The sequence below is a fragment of the Dendrobates tinctorius genome, unplaced genomic scaffold (assembly GCF_039654945.1).
Source record: "Dendrobates tinctorius isolate UK_male_01 unplaced genomic scaffold, ASM3965494v1 ptg000046l, whole genome shotgun sequence".
Classification (NCBI taxonomy): domain Eukaryota; kingdom Metazoa; phylum Chordata; class Amphibia; order Anura; family Dendrobatidae; genus Dendrobates; species Dendrobates tinctorius.
The window spans coordinates 38,495,444-38,515,542 of record NW_027361714.1 but is presented as its reverse complement, the minus strand read 5'-3'; the positions used below and the strand labels follow the sequence as shown (position 1 = coordinate 38,515,542).

Here is a 20,099-nt window from a genome sequence, read left to right as displayed (position 1 = left end):
GGCACACCTTCAGTGTAAACCCTGGGTTGAGGGACAGACAGGGTTGCCCCTACTCTGAGGGACACCGCAGGGGCCCCGGGGTTTCAGCCTAAAGTTACCTAGGCTTCCCATGACAGCGGAAACCTGGTCCAGTCTGCACACATTCTCCAAACACTACAATATCCATACTCAGGCTTCAGCAGATGCAAGCCTGGGTATTATAATAATAATCTTTTTATATAGCGCTAACATATTCCGCTTTACAGTTTGCACACAAACCCACGCAAACACGGGGAGAACATACAAACTCCTTGCAGATGTTGTCCTTGTTGGGATTCGAACCCAGGACTCCAGCGCTGCAAGGCTGCAGTGCTATCCACTGAGCCACCATTCTGCCCCTGGGTAGAAGGATTCTCCAAGCAGCGGTGGCGCACCTTTAGACAGGTGCGTATAGATTGGACTGGTGAGTCGACTTCCCACCCAGGGACTGCTTTAGGACGTCCCACAGTCCTGTGTCCCCCAATGAGGCGAAGGAGAAGCATGGATTTTTGTGGTACTCACCGTAAAATCCTTCTCTCCGAGACGCTCGTTCGGGGGACACAGCACCCACTCTGTTAGCCAATTGGCCCTTTTTTTGTTTGCTAATATGTATTTTTGATGGTAGCTGGGTTTTCTAGACATGTTGTTACCTGCATTAGGTTTCATTTTGTCTGTTTTTTGGATCTCCTACTGGTCTTGCCGGCAACCAGGGCGAGGGTGTATTCTGCGGAGGAGGAGTGTTATGAATTGGTCACCGAGGAGGAAAAAACCTAAAACAAGCTAAGCCCCAGAAAAACCAGAGAGGTTGGTAACTATGCAGATTGCAGATCCCTGATCCTAACCACACAACTGGCAGCAGCCGTGTAGCGTACCTACGATGAACCTAGACGCCTCATCACGGCCGGAGGACTAAATAAGCCTAAAGCAAGAAAAGGGGAAAACTAACTGCCCCAAAGGAATAGACAGCCCCCACACGTGTATTGACGGTGAAACAAGATGAAAACACAAACACAGGCTGGAAAATAGGCTGAGCAAATGATGGGGACCAAACTAACTAGAAAGAAGAGGTAAGGAAAGACACTGTCTGCAATCTGCCCAAAACCCTACAAAATAATGTCCAACACTTCTGATAACAAAATTAACCCTGAAGTCACTAGACTTCTCCCACTATATCAGCACTCTGAAATATTGTGAGACAGAGCAAAAAGAGGCCAATCTAATAAGGGACAAAAAACAAATTGGCAAATACAGATAAATAAGGCTGGTTTCACATTAGCGCTTTTTAAGCGCACGCACGGCCGGGGGTAGCTCCGCCCCCGAGCCGGCTCTCTGCCCAGCGTGCCCACCCCTTGCTTGTAGCACCGCCTCCTAGCGCACAGCGGCGCCTGCGATCGGCGCACCCTATCTTTAGCATAGGGTGCGCAGATCGTGCGCAGGCCGTGAGCTAGTTGCGCTTTGACCTGCGCTGCGCACTTTTGACAGTGCGCTGTGCGAGCCAAAATCCGAAAAGTTTGATTTTGGCGCGCACGGCGCACCGTCAAAAGTGCGCAGCGCAGGTCAAAGCGCAACTAGCGCACGATCTGCGCACCCTATGCTAAAGATAGGGTGCGCCGATCGCAGGCGCCGCTGTGCGCTAGGAGGCGGCGCTACAAGCAAGGGGCGGGCATGCCGGGCAGAGAGCCGTCTCGGGGGCGGAGCTACCCCCGGCCGTGCGTGCGCTTAAAAAGCGCTAATGTGAAACCAGCCTAAGAGTGGAAATTCAGCACAGCCCCAGCCGGGGCTGGCTGACCACACAAAAAACTGAATAGAACAACAAAATCAAGTGTGAACATTAGCAGAAAAACTTAGGTTGAGCTGACTGGAACAGAGCTGAGAACCAAGACCTGACAAGCAGAAGGAATCACCAGCACCAGAGTAGGGAGGCTGTCTTAAATCCAGTCTGAGATTCCTGAGGTCCAATCGTCATCCTCATTATCAGGTGGCAGATCTCTACTGATTAAATCAGCCTCACTACCTCCTGTTACCACCAGAGGGAGCCTGGAAGGAGAACTCACAACTGGTAGACCAGAAAATGAACTCACAACAGAGGAGCTAACATTTTTTTCATTCACTTAGTGTCAGCCTCCTGGTAGCAGTAGCATTCACCCACAGTCCTGTGTCGCCCAATGAGCATCTCGGAGAAAAGGATTTTACGGTGAGTACCACAAAAATCCATGTTTTAATGGTTGTAACTGTTTCTTATTCCAATAAATAAACTTGATAGAAACTTGCGCTAATTAAATGTGTCTTGGTTAAATAAAGATATCTTATGAAGAAATCTATTACCTTTACTGAAGCTAAAAACTGGCGAGGCAGGGAAAAGGGTCTTCAGAATGCAGGGTGGATTTCCAGGTCCTTTCCCAATAATACTCCCCGACACAGGTATATAAAAAGTTACTGGAGCTAAAGGGTGCTACCTCCTAGCATGCCGCCGTCCCGGCCGGTGACTGGCGCGCAGCTGGAGGTGTATATCGGCAGGCTGTAAGAGTACCAGCCGCCGCTTGCAAAAGCAGGCCTGCAAGGTCCAAAAAAGCTGAAGGACCTTGCGTGACGTCACAGTCACGTGATAGATCACGTGACAGGCAAGAAAGCCCTATGGGGCGCTGATGGGGCCAGAAAGCAATGGCAAATCCTACGCGTTGCGGAATTCACTGATTCCTTCTTCAGGGATGGCCCCCTAGAGCAAGAGGAACCCTTATATAGCCTCCAGTATATAGCAATGGAGCATTATACTATGCATTAAAAGCAAATAGCTCAATCTCGCTATTTAAACCGTTTGGGATCAGAGTATTCAATTCAAATATCCATTTACTTTCCACCCTGGACATCTGATGGATAAAATTACCTTTCCTGATACTTCTTTTAACTATTTGAATCCCAGTCACTTTAGTGTCCCTTAGGGAGCTCCCATGATGTGTAAGATAATGATTAGAGGGGGGGTGACCTGTGAATTTCTTACAAATATTCCGTAAATGTTCCCCAGTTCTGACATTTAAGGGACGTATCGTTCGACCTATATATAATTTATCACATGGACATGTGATACAATATATCACCCCCTTCGTGTCACAGGTGATAAAATCACGAATCTGAATCTCCATGGATTTATTTATAATAGAGAATTGTTTCTTACTGCCTAATTTTCTGCAAGATGCACATTTTTTGCAGGGAAAAAAACCTTTTAATTGCTGTTGTGAATGAGAATTGGGGCCTTTTTTAGATATTGAAATAGAAGGGGCTACCAGGTTACCTAAATAATTTGCCCTTCTAAAGACAAACCTAGGGCGGGCTGGTAGAACTTCCCCTATGATTTTATCATTCTTCAAAATACCCCAGTGTTTATTTACAATTTTTCTGAGAATTTGACTATTTGAATTATACTGGGTGATGATAGGAATCTCGTCTATACTAATATTTTCTTTATTTTTTATTTTATGTCTGAGGAATTGTTCCCTTGGTATATGTCCAATATATTCCCTGGTTGCTAGCAGGGATTGGGTATCATAACCTTTTTGACAAAATTTTTTGATTAGAGTTTCAGCCTCAGTTAAATAGTCCTGTGACTTGGAACAATTTCTATGAGCCCGTATGAATTGGCTCTTTGGAATATTAAGAAGCCAACTTGGGAGATGACAGCTTTCTAGCGAAATATAATTGTTTGAATCAGTGGGTTTGTGAAATAGTTGTGTCTGAATGGTGTTGTCCTCAATAAAGATTTTTAAGTCTAAAAAGTTAATCTCCGTGAGACTAGTAGTTGCGGTAAATTTTAAAAAATAACAATTTTTATTCAATTCATCAATAAAATCTGTTAAAAGAGTAGGCCCACCAGACCAAATAAAAATAATATCATCTATGAAGCGGTGCCAGAGTACCAGATTCGCGCGCAGCCTGCCCTCGGGAAAGATGGTTTCATGTTCCCACTTGCCAACATACAAATTTGCATAACGGCGCGAATCTGGTACCCATAGCGGTCCCCCACTTCTGGGAGTAGTAGTTCGCTCCATAGTAAAAATAGTTGTGGGTGAGTATAAAATAAATACAATCGACAATAAAAGCAATTTGGTCGCTGGGAAAGCTTTTAGCCTCTGACATAAAGAATTCCGCAGATTTGCAACCCTTTTCATGTTCAATAACTGTGTAAAGGGAAGTTATATCTAAAGTCCCTAAGATGAAATGATCTTTCCATTCTATAGTATTTAAAACCTGTAAAACATGAGTAGTGTCCTTCAAATAGGCTGGAAGGGCAGGGACTAATTGCTGTAAATGGTAGTCCACAAACTTAGAAAGATTAGCCGTCAGGCCGCCAATAGCCGATATTATTGGTCGGCCCGGGGGTTTGATCAAACTCTTATGTATCTTTGGGATGTAATAAAAATATGGTATCCTAGGGTGAGTGGTGTTGATAAAGTCAAATTCCTCTTTCTTAATGTACCCCTTATCGAAACCACATTTGATGAGGACCTGCATTTCTGCAAGGTACCTTTCTGAAGGGTCACTGTCCAAGAATTCATAGGTACGTGAATCCGATAGTATCCTCAAAGACTCTTCCTCATAGTCAGAAGTGTTCAAAATTAATATGCTGCCCCCTTTGTCAGCCGGTCTTAGTGTAATTGCATGATTTTTCTGAAGCCGTTTAATAGCTGAACGTTCACTGCTAGATAAATTATATTTAAATTTTCTACATCTTTTATCAGATATACTCCTAATATCCTGTATCACGTTATTCTGAAATGCCTCAAAGGCTTCTGAGTATTCTTGAATCGGATTGAAGAGTCTTTGAGGATACTATCGGATACTATATTAAGAAAGAGGAATTTGACTTTATCAACACCACTCACCCTAGGATACCATATTTTTATTACATCCCAAAGATACATAAGAGTTTGATCAAACCCCCGGGCCGACCAATAATATCGGCTATTGGCGGCCTGACGGCTAATCTTTCTAAGTTTGTGGACTACCATTTACAGCAATTAGTCCCTGCCCTTCCAGCCTATTTGAAGGACACTACTCATGTTTTACAGGTTTTAAATACTATAGAATGGAAAGATCATTTCATCTTAGGGACTTTAGATATAACTTCCCTTTACACAGTTATTGAACATGAAAAGGGTTGCAAACCTGCGGAATTCTTTGTCAGAGGCTAAAAGCTTTCCCAGCGACCAAATTGCTTTTATTGTCGATTGTATTTATTTTATACTCACCCACAACTATTTTTACTATGGAGCGAACTACTACTCCCAGAAGTGGGGGACCGCTATGGGTACCAGATTCGCGCCCAGTTATGCAAATTTGTATGTTGGCAAGTGGGAACATGAAACCATCTTTCCCGAGGGCAGGCTGTGCGCGAATCTGGTACTCTGGCACCGCTTCATAGATGATATTATTTTTATTTGGTCTGGTGGGCCTACTCTTTTAACAGATTTATTGATGAATTGAATAAAAATTGTTATTTTTTAAAATTTACCGCAACTACTAGTCTCACGGAGATTAACTTTTTAGACTTAAAAATCTTCATTGAGGACAACACCATTCAGACACAACTATTTCACAAACCCACTGATTCAAACAATTATATTTCGCTAGAAAGCTGTCATCTCCCAAGTTGGCTTCTTAATATTCCAAAGAGCCAATTCATACGGGCTCATAGAAATTGTTCCAAGTCACAGGACTATTTAACTGAGGCTGAAACTCTAATCAAAAAATGTTGTCAAAAAGGTTATGATACCCAATCCCTGCTAGCAACCAGGGAATATATTGGACATATACCAAGGGAACAATTCCTCAGACATAAAATAAAAAATAAAGAAAATATTAGTATAGACGAGATTCCTATCATCACCCAGTATAATTCAAATAGTCAAATTCTCAGAAAAATTGTAAATAAACACTGGGGTATTTTGAAGAATGATAAAATCATAGGGGAAGTTCTACCAGCCCGCCCTAGGTTTGTCTTTAGAAGGGCAAATTATTTAGGTAACCTGGTAGCCCCTTCTATTTCAATATCTAAAAAAGGCCCCAATTCTCATTCACAACAGCAATTAAAAGGTTTTCTTCCCTGCAAAAAATGTGTATCTTGCAGAAAATTAGGCAGTAAGAAACAATTCTCTATTATAAATAAATCCATGGAGATTCAGATTCGTGATTTTATCACCTGTGACACGAAGGGGGTGATATATTGTATCACATGTCCATGTGATAAATTATATATAGGTCGAACGATACGTCCCTTAAATGTCAGAATTGGGGAACATTTACGGAATATTTGTAAGAAATTCACAGGTCACCCCCTCTCTAATCATTATCTTACACATCATGGGAGCTCCCTAAGGGACACTAAAGTGACTGGGATTCAAATAGTTAAAAGAAGTATCAGGAATGGTAATTTTATCCATCAGATGTCCAGGGTGGAAAGTAAATGGATATTTGAATTGAATGCTCTGATCCCAAACGGTTTAACCCCTTAACGACCGCCGATACGCCTTTTAACGGAGGTAATTAAGGGTACTTAAACCACAGCGCCGTTAATTCACGGCGCTGTGATTTAAGTGAATAGCGCCCCCCAGTGTCGGATTTTCTCCGGGGTCTCGGCTGCCAGGGGTAGCCGAGACCCCAGAGAACATGAATCGGTCGGTTTTTACCAACCCCCGCTTTTGCGAAAGCCGTTATTAACCCTATAACGGCGACCGCAAAAAAAAACAAAACGCGATTTTACATTAAATTTCTCTTTCCTCTGATGTGATCGCACATCAGAGGATAGAGAAATAGGGTCCCCGATCCCCCCGGTCCCCTCCCGGTACCTCTCCCTTGTCCTCCGTCCCCTCCCGGTGGTCCCGCGCCCGCCGGCGTCATCCGATGGGCGCCGCCATCTTGAAAATGGCGGGCGCATGCGCAGTGCGCCCGCCGGGAATCTGCTGGCTCCGGATGGCAGATTCCATTCATTGATCACTATGATAAATGATCATAGTGATCAAAATAATAAAAATAGTACATAACCCCCCCGTTTATCACCCCCTTATATAGGCACACATAATGAAATAAAAAAAATATTTTTTTTTTCAGTTTTCCATAAGGGTTAGGGTTAGGCTAGGGTTAGGGTTAGGCTAGGGTTAGGTTAGGGTTAGGCTAGGGTTAGGGTTAGGCTAGGGTTAGGCTAGGGTTAGGGTTAGGGTTAGGCTAGGGTTAGGGTTAGGCTAGGGTTAGGGTTAGGCTAGGGTTAGGGTTAGGCTAGGGTTAGGGTTAGGCTAGGGTTAGGGCTAGGCTAGGGTTAGGGCTAGGGTTAGGGTTGGGCTAGGGTTAAGGGTTAGAGTAGGGTTAGGGTTGGGCTAGGGTTAAGGGTTAGGGTTGGGCTAGGGTTAAGGGTTAGGGTTGGGCTAGGGTTAGGGCTAGGGTTGGGCTAGGGTTAGGGTTAGGGCGAACTAGGATTAGGGTTAGAATTAGGATTAGGGATTAGGGCTGGGATTAGGGTTAGGGGTGTGTTGGGGTTAGGGTTGGAGCAAGAATTGAGGGGTTTCCACTATTTTCCAACTTTGGGGGTCTAGAAATTGGGGTCTAAAAAATCACTTTTGTGGAAATAAAAAATACTTTTTATTTTCACGGCTCTGCGTTTATAAACTTCTGTGACGCGCTTGGGGGTTCAAAGTGCTCACCACACATCTAGATAAGTTCCTTAGGGGGTCTAATTTCCAAAATGGGGTCACTTGTGGGGGGTTTCCACTGTTTAGGCCCATCAGGGGCTCTGCAAACGCAACATGATGCCCGCAGACCATTCCATCAAAGTCTGCATTCCAAAATGGCACTCCTTCCCTTCCGAGCTCTCCCATGCGCCCAAACAGTGGTTCCTCCCCACATATGGGGTATCAGCGTTCTCAGGACAAATTGCATAATAACTGTGGGGGTATGATTTCTCCTGTTACCCTTGTAAAAATAAAAATTTGGGGGTGAAAAGATCATTTTTGTGGAAAAAAAATGGATTTCTTATTTTCATGGCTCTACGTTATAAACTTCTGTGAAGCACTTGAAGGTTCAAAGTGCTCACCACACATCTAGATAAGTTCCTTCATGGGTCTAGTTTCCAAAATGGAGTCACTTGTTGGGGGTTTCCACTGTTTAGGCCCATCAGGGGCTCTGCAAACGCAACATGATGCCCGCAGACCATTCCATCAAAGTCTGCATTCCAAAATGGCACTCCTTCCCTTCCGAGCTCTCCCATGCGCCCAAACAGTGGTTCCTCCCCACATATGGGGTATCAGCGTTCTCAGGACAAATTGCATAATAACTGTGGGGGTATGATTTCTCCTGTTACCCTTGTAAAAATAAAAATTTGGGGGTGAAAAGATCATTTTTGTGGAAAAAAAAATGGATTTCTTATTTTCACGGCTCTACGTTATAAACTTCTGTGAAGCATTTGAAGGTTCAAAGTGCTCACCACACATCTAGATAAGTTCCTTCATGGGTCTAGTTTCCAAAATGGAGTCACTTGTTGGGGGTTTCCACTGTTTAGGCCCATCAGGGGCTCTGCAAACGCAACATGATGCCCGCAGACCATTCCATCAAAGTCTGCATTCCAAAATGGCACTCCTTCCCTTCCGAGCTCTCCCATGCGCCCAAACAGTGGTTCCTCCCCACATATGGGGTATCAGCGTTCTCAGGACAAATTGCATAATAACTGTGGGGGTATGATTTCTCCTGTTACCCTTGTAAAAATAAAAATTTGGGGGTGAAAAGATCATTTTTGTGGAAAAAAAATGGATTTCTTATTTTCATGGCTCTACGTTATAAACTTCTGTGAAGCACTTGAAGGTTCAAAGTGCTCACCACACATCTAGATAAGTTCCTTCATGGGTCTAGTTTCCAAAATGGAGTCACTTGTTGGGGGTTTCCACTGTTTAGGCCCATCAGGGGCTCTGCAAACGCAACATGATGCCCGCAGACCATTCCATCAAAGTCTGCATTCCAAAATGGCACTCCTTCCCTTCCGAGCTCTCCCATGCGCCCAAACAGTGGTTCCTCCCCACATATGGGGTATCAGCGTTCTCAGGACAAATTGCATAATAACTGTGGGGGTATGATTTCTCCTGTTACCCTTGTAAAAATAAAAATTTGGGGGTGAAAAGATCATTTTTGTGGAAAAAAAAATGGATTTCTTATTTTCACGGCTCTACGTTATAAACTTCTGTGAAGCATTTGAAGGTTCAAAGTGCTCACCACACATCTAGATAAGTTCCTTCATGGGTCTAGTTTCCAAAATGGAGTCACTTGTTGGGGGTTTCCACTGTTTAGGCCCATCAGGGGCTCTGCAAACGCAACATGATGCCCGCAGACCATTCCATCAAAGTCTGCATTCCAAAATGGCACTCCTTCCCTTCCGAGCTCTCCCATGCGCCCAAACAGTGGTTCCTCCCCACATATGGGGTATCAGCGTTCTCAGGACAAATTGCATAATAACTGTGGGGGTATGATTTCTCCTGTTACCCTTGTAAAAATAAAAATTTGGGGGTGAAAAGATCATTTTTGTGGAAAAAAAAATGGATTTCTTATTTTCACGGCTCTACGTTATAAACTTCTGTGAAGCATTTGAAGGTTCAAAGTGCTCACCACACATCTAGATAAGTTCCTTAATGGGTCTAGTTTCCAAAATGGGGTCACTTGTTGGAGTTTTCCACTGTTTAGGCACATTAAGGGCTCTCCGAACGCAACATGGCATCCGATCTTAATTCCAGCCAATTCTGTGTTGAAAAAGTCAAACGGTGCTCCATCCCTTGCGAGCTCTGCCGTGTGCTGAAAAAGGGGTTTACCCCCACATATGGGGTATCGGCGTATTCAGGAGAAATTGTACAACAAATTTTGTGGTTGATTTTCTCTTTTAACACTTGTGAAAATAAAAAAAAATTGGTTCTGAAGTAATTTTTTTCCAAAAAAAAGTTAAATGTTAATTTTTTCCATCCACATTGCTTTCATTCCTGTGAAGCACTTAAAGGGTTAATAAACTTCTTGAATGTGGTTTTGAGCACCTTGAGGGGTCTAGTTTTTAGAATGGTGCCACTTTTGGGTATTTTCTGTCATGTACACCCCTCAAAATGACTTTAAATATGATGTGGTCCCTAAAAAAAATGGCTTTGTAAATTTTGTTGTAAAAATGAGAAATCGCTGGTCAACTTTTAACCCTTATAACTTCCTAACAAAAAAAAATTTTGCTTCCAAAATTGTGCTGATGTAAAGTAGACATGTGGGAAATGTTATTTATTAAGAAATTTATGTGACACATCTCTCTGATTTAAGGGCATAAAAATTTAAAGTTTTAAAATTGCAAAATTTTAAAATTTTTTGCCATATTTCTGTTTTTTTCATAAATAAACACAAGACTTATCGAAGAAATTTTACCACTAACATGAAGTACAATATGTCACGAAAAAACATTCTCAGAATCAGCAGGATCCATTAAAGCGTTCCAGAGTTATAACCTCATAAAGGGACAGTGGTCAGAATTGTAAAAATTGGCCTGGTCATTAAGCTGCAAACTGGCTATGTCGCTAAGGGGTTAAATAGCGAGATTGAGCTATTTACTTTTAATGCATAGTATAATGCTCCATTGCTATATACTGGAGGCTATATAAGGGTTCCTCTTGCTCTAGGGGGCCATCCCTGAAGAAGGAATCAGTGAATTCCGCAACGCGTAGGATTTGCCATTGCTTTCTGGCCCCATCAGCGCCCCATAGGGCTTTCTTGCCTGTCACGTGATCTATCACGTGACTGTGACGTCACGCAAGGTCCTTCAGCTTTTTTGGACCTTGCAGGCCTGCTTTTGCAAGCGGCGGCTGGTACTCTTACAGCCTGCCGATATACACCTCCAGCTGCGCGCCAGTCACCGGCCGGGACGGCGGCATGCTAGGAGGTAGCACCCTTTAGCTCCAGTAACTTTTTATATACCTGTGTCGGGGAGTATTATTGGGAAAGGACCTGGAAATCCACCCTGCATTCTGAAGACCCTTTTCCCTGCCTCGCCAGTTTTTAGCTTCAGTAAAGGTAATAGATTTCTTCATAAGATATCTTTATTTAACCAAGACACATTTAATTAGCGCAAGTTTCTATCAGGTTTATTTATTATTATTATTTTATGGAGACAACTTGAGTGGTGTGTTGTCTTATTACTTGCTGCTTTGTGTTCTATGGGTGCACGCTTTAGCGCCATTGGTATATACATATATTTATTGTTTCTTATTCCAGGTTTCTTGACAAAGCTTCCGAAGGAACAGTATTCATAGCTTTGTGCTTTTTGGTAAGATCTGTGGATGCTGTGGGCTTTGGAGCTTCAATTACATCATCATTTGCCATTCTGGCAAAGGCATTTCCTAACAATATAGCCACTGTAATGGTAAGACAATTATGTATAACTGAGATACAAAATGACAAATGACGATATAACTTGTTACTTCTTACTTTTATATATTAATGATGTTTTCAATCATAGTGGTGGATAACAAAATATTTCAAAGAAAAGTAACGGGACAACTTGCACTTTTTCTGATTTACACAGTACATTCTATAGACCCTAAAGTGCATCATCCTTTCTTATAATTTTTTTTGTGTGTTCCAGACATCTGTAAAATGATTTTTGCTGTGTTTGATGGAGTTCCCTCAATATTAAATTAATTTCCTCACTTTAATGCACAGGGTTCTCTTGAAGTTTTCTCTGGCCTGGGCCTTGTCCTGGGTCCACCCATAGGAGGAGTTCTCTATCAATCGTTTGGATATGAAGTCCCATTTATTGCACTTGGCTGTCTTGTCTTGCTAATGGTACCACTAAATCTTTTTGTCTTGCCAAGATACGGTACGTCAATGCGTCTTATAACTTTACGGCTATGTTAAGAGGAATATGGTGCAGATCTATTTTATTGATAGTGGGGCTCAGGTCAGAGCCAATAAGCTGCAAATGGAGTGGATGCCAATACCACATGGACTTTAGCTGCTAAACTGATAGCATGGGCTTTTGAATTGTTGCAATCAATGGCTTGGCATAATAACTTTTATAATAACTCCATTTTCAGAGCCACGTGACAGCTTGATCAGCAGCTATTCTACTTAATTACTATACTGGTGGTTAGATTTCTCAACAGTAATTCTTAAACTTAGTCTTATAATGCACCAGACTTATCAGAGTTCATGCTTTTTGCTAAATCTTGCGTATTATTAAGACTGTCTAGTCTAAGTTTGCACCCCTGTGGCAGTAATTTGCACCAAGATTCGGTACACATTCTGCCAGGCCACCTTTTTGGACAAGATGCACAAAGTGTTTTAAACACATTGAAAAGTTACATCATATTTCTTAACAATTGGATATTTTAGAAATACCATAGGATACGTCAGTGTCTCTTTCAGATCTTCACACACCATGCTCTTCTTTACATGCTCTTTAAAACTTTCTTTTCTCCTTATTCAAAAAATAAACCTTTTAGAGCTACCAGTCCAACTTGAATAACATAATAAAATTCCCCTGTATTTTAAGAAACTTTCTTGGGAGCCATCGCACAGTAAACTCCTATGAATTCAATCACAAAGTATGTATATTGTAGAGCCGAGATCCCCCAACCTTTTTTCCCTCGAGAGCCAAATTCAGCTTTAGGAAATGAACCTTTGTCCCAACTTTTTGGGAATTGGTGTTGACGTTTTATGTAGTATCTTAAAAAAGCAAAATTGTTAGAAGAAAAGTAAAGTGTTGTTCTAATGATGGCGCTTGAGTGAGGATGAAGCTTGCTGGGTGGTGGTGCACTCCTGATTTACAGTTTGGGTCAGCAGAAAGATAGCACTGCTGATTCGAACTATGCGCTCTCCAATTCTGCAAAGGTGTATGGAAACTGTCTGGATCCACCGATATACCTAGCTTAAAGGGAATCTGTCACCCCATTTTCGGCTTATAAGCTGTGGCCATCGCATGTAACCTGAAAGAGAAGAAAAATAAGCTAGATTATACTCACCGGGGGGGGAAGGGTCGGGTGTGGTGGGTGTTGCAGTCTGGTCCAGCGCCTCCCATCTTCTAGAGATGACGTCCTCCTTCTTGCTTCTGCCGCAGCTCCTGCACAGGCGTACTTTATCTGCCCTGTTGAGGGCAGAGTAAAGTACTGCAGTGTGCAAGTGCCGGGAAAGGTCAAAGAGGTCCTGCGCACTGCAGTATTTTACTCTGCCCTCAGGGCAGAGAAAGTACGCCTGCGCAGGAGCCGCGGCAGAAGTAAGAAGTAGGACGTCATCTCTAGAAGATGGGAAGCGCCGGACGGTACTGCGACACCCATCGGACAGGATGCTCAGGTGAGTATAATCTAACTTGTTTTTCTTATCTTTCAGGTTACATCGGGGGCTTATCTACTGCATTACAGCTGTGGACGCAGCTTATAGGCCAAAAATGGGGTGACAGATTCCCTTTAAAAACAACAAAGCTCCATAAAGCACTTTAAGCTCTATAACGGCTTGCAATTGCCTGCTCCTTGCTTAGAAAACCAAAGCTGCCTCTGATGGACTGCAGTGGTGGCTGGTAACTTAGGAAACAAAGTAGTACACTATATTATTAAAACTCCCTCCTTGCTGGGGCAGAGTGGTCCTGAATAACTGTTCAGATCAGCAGCATTGTTGCTTGCAACTGACCTGAAATGTGCACTCTGTGATGCAGCAAGCAGAGCTGTAGGAGAGATCAGCACAAAAATAGGGTCTTATCCGAGAAATATGACAGGCGGTAAAATCAGATTACACTCACCTTCTAGACATATTCAAAAAGCATGTGAAATGGAATTTCAGCTGCAGCAGATCCATGGGTCAGCAATTCACCATAAGAAATCAAAGCATGGAAGGAAAGGTTGATGGTTTCTGCGCTTGCCGACTGTTAATGAGACTTATATTCCAGGATAGAAAACAAAATGGTGGTTTATGCTACGAGTTTCAAAGTACAAATGGAAACCAATTAATCTGTCTGCATCCAACACACTCAAATTTCCGTATTTATGTATTTAATGTTTTATACATTGGAACATTATACTTTTGCTTATTAGCTGTATCAAATTGGGGTCTTCTGAGACTTCCAAGCAATGTCGATGTATTTCCATGTGAAGAAGTCCTCAAACCTAAAAAAGAAGTTCTGTCATATGATCCTGCAATCGTCTCATTCATAAGCCCTAAAGACATGCCTATGGTGACAAGACCATGGGAATCCCAAAGGGCCGATTCATTAGAAAATTGACATTTGCCTTCTATGGTCTCTGTGTTGCATTCTCTATTGTAATATGGGTTTACTGATGGATTCTTAGATAATTCTGCTGCATTAGACAATTCAACACAGAGACTATACAAGGCAAATGGTGCAAATTTGCAAATGAAACCCAAGACTAAAATATATATTTTTAGCCAAAAATGCATGCTTTCAATAACCCTTTATTATTTTAGTGCCCTAATAGTTAAGAAAAAAATTATATACTTTAATTCAATGTTTATATTTGTTGCAGATTCTTTTCCTGGTAAAGACTCCTTTTGGAGTTTGGTCAAGCTACCTAAGGTTATGCTGATGTGTTTTATGATATTTTCATTGAGTTCGTGTTTGGGATTTTTGGATCCAACCATGTCACTTTTTCTTACTGAAACAGTAAGTATTTAGCGCTTTTTTTTTTTCATAAATGTTTGTAAAGTTCTAGGTATTCTTTAAAGTCAAATAGGTTCTATCTGTGGTTTACTTCTCTTCTTATTTAAGAATAACATTGGTAAGCCACGGACTATAACTTATTACCAAGAATTCCCAAAAGACTAAAGGACCTAACTTTCTAACAAAAGTCCAAACCAAGCCGATCTTCCAGAGTGCAGGATCCTGGCATGCAGAGGGGGATCCCACAGTCCCCCTCACTGTGAAAATGCCAGATCTTGTGAGTTAAAGTCAAGTCTTTCGCTCGGAACTAAGTTAGCTAATTAGCTGTGTCACATAATTTACAAAGCATTTACCATTTCCAATAATGTTACCAATGGAGAACTTCTTAGGAAATGAGGCTACAGTGTTGTCTTAGTTCAAAGCATGAGATCTGGCACTTTCACAGTGAGGGGCTGTGGAGGGGTGTGGGATCCTCTTCTGCATTCTGCAGTCTGACAGCACAGAATGTCTGTTCAAACCAAGTACAGGCGCTCGGTACACCCTTTTTGTGGTCAAACATTTAAGTGCCCCTTCCCACCTACTTATTTTTCATCCATCTCTGTCAACCCTCTCTATTCTGATTTGACAGTTTTGGATTTAAAAATCCATAGAATGGGAGAGATGCATGGAAAACAAGTAGGTGGGAATTTGCACTAAATTGTTTGGCCACACCAAGGGTGCACTGAGTGCTTGTACTTGGTTTAAACAGTCATTCTATGAGAATTTGTTAGTAACTTTAGGATTACAAAACTAATTACATTGTTGGCCACAAATGAATATTCCATCACTAAGAAAGTTAAGTGTATTTTGAGCAGGCCAATTTAAGGTGTGAGGCAGTGACCCGTGTCACAGGTAAGGGTCGCTGTTTGTTCTCCACAGAATGCGCACGGAGGCGTATTGAGGTTATGTGGGGTATTGCAGTCGCAGGCATACCTATTATTGCAATGGTGAAGCAGTGACCGATGTCACAGTTAGGGGTCACTGTGTGTTCTCCCCAGGATGTGCAGGGAGGCATATGAAGGCCATAGAAGTGCATGGCAGTAACGGGCGTAGCTGTGACTGTAATGCAGACTGAAAATGAAAAAAATAAGTGTTAGCCTTGGACATGCTAGTGTCTGAGGCAGATGTAGGGAAAACCTGCTCTCGGATGTTGTGTTGTGAAACAGACTGCAGGATGGTAGTCGTGCAGTCCGTTTCACTCGAGACCCAGTTTTACCACGTGGCTAAATGCCACAGGTTCTTTTGTTAAAAGCCCTGTAGGAAAGAGTTTGACTGTGTCAGGTGTAATGTCAGTGTCAGTCTGGTATGTGCTGTTGTGCAGAGCAGTCGGCTTTGCAGAGCTATACCGGTGTGAGGCAACACAGGCCAGCGGAGCCAGCAGCCAGGGCAACTGAATAGCCTGGCACCCGCAGCGTACACAGCGGTGCTGCCGTCCACGGTGTCTGGTTTCGAAGTTTGATGTCCTGTGCCCGAGGTGAACCAGAGGTGGATTTCCTGTGCCCGAAGGAGGACTAGCGTGTTTAACCCCTTTCTGCCATCCGACGTACTATCCCGTCCATGGGACCTGGGCCCCTATGCCCAAGGACGGGATAGTACGTCGGCGCGATCAGCGGTGCCCACGTGGTGAGCGCCGCTGATCGCGGCCGGGTGTCAGCTGATTATCACAGCTGACACCCGGCACAATGTGTCAGGGGCAGTCACGGACCGCCCCTGACACATTAACCCCTTGCACACCGCGATCAAACATGATCGCGGTGTACCGGGGGTTAAAGGGAAGCATCGGCAATTCGGCAGGGAGGGTGCTCCCTCCGTGCTTCCCTGAGCCCCCCACGGCAGCGCAATGTGCAGCGCTGCTGTGGGGGGCTCCTTTCCTCCAGGCCCCCGAATCCAAGATGGCGACGGGGGCCTTCGGGGGCCTGAGGAAGCTGGCTTCCTCAGTGCCTGCAAAGCGCAGGCATGAGGAAGCCTTCTGCAGTGCCTGTGTCAGATCGCTGATCTGTCACAGTGATCTGTGATGTGACAGATCAGCGATCTGTCACAGGACAGTGATGTCCCACCTGGGACTATTTAATAAAGTAAAAAAAAAAATAAAAAAAGTGTTAAAATAATAAAAAAAATCGCCAAATAAATTAGAGAAAAAAAAAAAATATTCCCCCAATAAATCCATTTTTTGGAAATAATAATAAAAAAAAACAATAAAAGTACACATATTAGGTATCGCCGCGTCCGTAATGACCCGCCCTATAAAACTGTCCCATTAGTTAACCCCTTTAGTGAACCCCTTAAAAAATAAAAATAAAAAACGAAGCAAAAAATAATTATCATACCGCCAAACAAAAAGTGTAATAACGCGCGATCAAAAAGACGCATATAAATATCCATGGTACCACTGAAAACGTCATCTTGTCCCGCAAAAAACGAGCCTCCACACAGCATCATCAGCGAAAAAATAAAAAAGTTATAGCTCGCAGAATAAAGCGATGCAAAAATAATTATTTTTTATATAAAATAGTTTTCATTGCATAAAACCGACAAAAACATAAAAAAACGACCTAAATGAGGTATCGCTGTAACCGTACTGACCCGAAGAATAAAACCGCTTTATCAATTTTACCGCACGCGGAACGGTGTAAACGCACCCCCCCAAAAGAAATTCATGAAACGCTGGTTTTTGTTCATTCTGCGTCCCAAAAATAGGAATAAAAAGCGATCAAAAAATGTCACGTGCCCGAAAATGGTACCAATAAAAACGTCAACTCGTCCCGCAAAAAATAAGACCTCACATGACTCGGTGGGTCAAAATACGGAAAAATTATAGCTCTCAATATGTGGTGATGCATAAACTATTTTTACAATAAAAAGCGTCTTTTAGCGTGCGACAGCTGCAAAAAATAAAAACCGCCATAAATAGTAAATCAAACCCCCCGATATCACCCCCTTAGTTAGGGAAAAATAATAAAATTAAAAAAAAAGTATTTATCTCCATTTTCCCATTAGGGCTAGGGTTAGGGTTAGGGCTAGGGTTAGGGCTCAGATTAGGGTTAGGGGTGTGTTGGGGTTAGGGTTGGAGTTAGAATTTGGGGGTTTCCACTGTTTGGGCACATCAGGGGCTCTCCAAATGCAACATGGCGTCTGATCTCAATTCCAGCCAATTCTGAGTTGAAAAAGTCAAATGGTGCTCCTTCCCTTCCAAGCTCTGCCATGCGCCCAAACAGTGTTTTACCCCCATATGTAGGGTATCAGCCTACTCAGGACAAATTGCAAAACAATTTTTGGGGTCCAATTTCTCCTGTTACCCATAGGAAAATAAAAAATTGGGGGCAAAAATATCATTTTTGTGGAAAAAAATGATTTTTTTATTTTCACGTCCGAGTGTTATAAACTTCTGTGAAGCACTTGGGGGTTCAAAGTGCTCACCACACATCTAGATAAGTTCCATGGGGGGTCTAGTGTCCAAAATGGGGTCACTTGTGGGGAGTTTCAATAGTTTAGGTACATCAGGGGCTCTCCAAACGCACATGACACCCGCAGACCATTCCATCAAAGTCTGCATTCCAAAACGTCACTACTTCCCTTCCGAGCCCCGACGTGTGCCCATACAGTAGTTTTCTCCCACATATGGGGTATCAGCATACTCAGGACAAATTGGACAACAACTTTTGGGGTCCAAATTCTCCTGGTACCCTTGGGAAAATAAAAAAATGGTGACTAAAAGATCATGTTTGTGGAAAAAATACGAATTTTTTATTTTCACGCCCGGGCGTTATAAACTTCTGTGAAGCACTGGGGGGTTCAAAGTGCTCACCACACATCTAGATAAGTTCCTTGGGGGGTCTAGTTTACAAAGTGGTGTCATTTGTGGGGGGTTTCCACTGTTTAGGTACATTAGGGGCTCTCCAAAGGCAACATGACACCCGCAGACCATTCCATCAAAGTCTGCATTCCAAAACGTCACTACTTCCCTTCCGAGCCCCGACGTGTGCCCATACAGTAGTTTTCTCCCACATATGGGGTATCAGCATACTCAGGACAAATTGGACAACAACTTTTGGAGTCTAATTTCTCCTGGTACCCTTGGGAAAATAAAAAAATGGTGACTAAAAATCATGTTTGTGGAAAAAATACGAATTTTTTATTTTCACGCTCGGGCATTATAAACTTCTGTGAAGCACTGGGGGGGTCAAAGTGCTCACCACACATCTAGATAAGTTCCTTAGGGGATCTAGTTTCCAAAATGGTGTCATTTGTGGGGGGTTTCCACTGTTTTGGTACATCAGGAGTTTTCCAAACGCGACATGGTGTCCAATCTCAATTCCAGCCAAAAACGTCAAATTGCGCTGCTTCCCTTCCGAGCTCTGCCATGCGCACAAATAGTGGTTTACCCCCACATGTGGGGTATCAGCGTACTCAGGACAAATTGCACAATAACTTTTATGGTCCTGTTACCCTTGGAAAAATAAGAATTGAGGGTGAAAAGATCATTTTTGTGGAAAAAATATGATTTTTTAATTGTATGGCTTTATGTTATAAACTTCTGTGAAGCCCATGGGGGTTCAAAGTTCTCACCACACATCTAGATAAGTTCCTTAGGGGGTCTAGTTTCCAAAATGGTGTCATTTGTGGGGGGTTTCCACTGTTTTGGTACATCAGGGGTTTTCCAAACGCGACATGGTGTCCGATCTCAATTCCAGCCAAAAACGTCAAATGGCGCTGCTTCCCTTCCGAGCTCTGCCATGCGCCCAAATAGTGGTTTACCCCATGTGGGGTATCAGCATACTCAGGACAAATTGCACAATAACTTTTAGGGTCCTGTTACCCTTGGGAAAATAAAAATTGGGGTGAAAAGATCATTTTTGTGGAAAAAATATGATTTTTTAATTGTACCGCTGTACGTTATAAACTTCTGTAAAGCCCTTGTGGGTTCAAAGTTCTCACCACATATCTAGATAAGTTCCTTGGGGGGTCTAGTTTCCAAAATGGGGTCACTTGTAGGGGGTTTCCACTGTTTAGGTACATCAGGGACTCTCCAAACGTGACATGGCGTCCAATCTGAATTCCAGCCAATTTTGCATTGAAAAAGTCAAACGGCGCTCCTTCCATTCTGAGCTCTGCCATGCACCGAAACAGTGGTTCCCCCCCACATATCAGGTATCTGCGTACTCAGGACAATTTGCACAATAACTTTTGCAGTCCAATTTCTCCTGTTACCCTTGGTAAAATAAAAAAAATTGAACCTGAAGTATTTTTTTTGTGAAAAAAAGTTAGATGTTCATTTTTTTTTTTAAATATTCAAAAAAATTCCTGTGACGCACCTAAAGGGTTAATAAACTTCTTGAATGTGGCTTTGAGCACTTTAAGGGGTGCAGTTTTTAGAATGGTGTCA

At 42.7% G+C, this 20,099-nt stretch overlaps 1 protein-coding gene across 4 annotated transcripts in view; it reads left to right on the top strand.

The window, feature by feature from the left end:
* Window positions 1–20,099, top strand: part of LOC141089434 (MFS-type transporter SLC18B1-like) — a 164,642-nt gene that overhangs the window by 57,865 nt on the left and 86,678 nt on the right. For all 4 annotated transcript variants that reach the window (XM_073575839.1, XM_073575838.1, XM_073575840.1 and 1 more), the window contains exons 5-7: window positions 11,284–11,431; window positions 11,731–11,887; window positions 14,544–14,680. In XM_073575839.1, coding sequence (XP_073431940.1) covers window positions 11,284–11,431; window positions 11,731–11,887; window positions 14,544–14,680 — 442 coding nt within the window. The remainder of the gene's footprint in view (window positions 1–11,283; window positions 11,432–11,730; window positions 11,888–14,543; window positions 14,681–20,099) is intronic.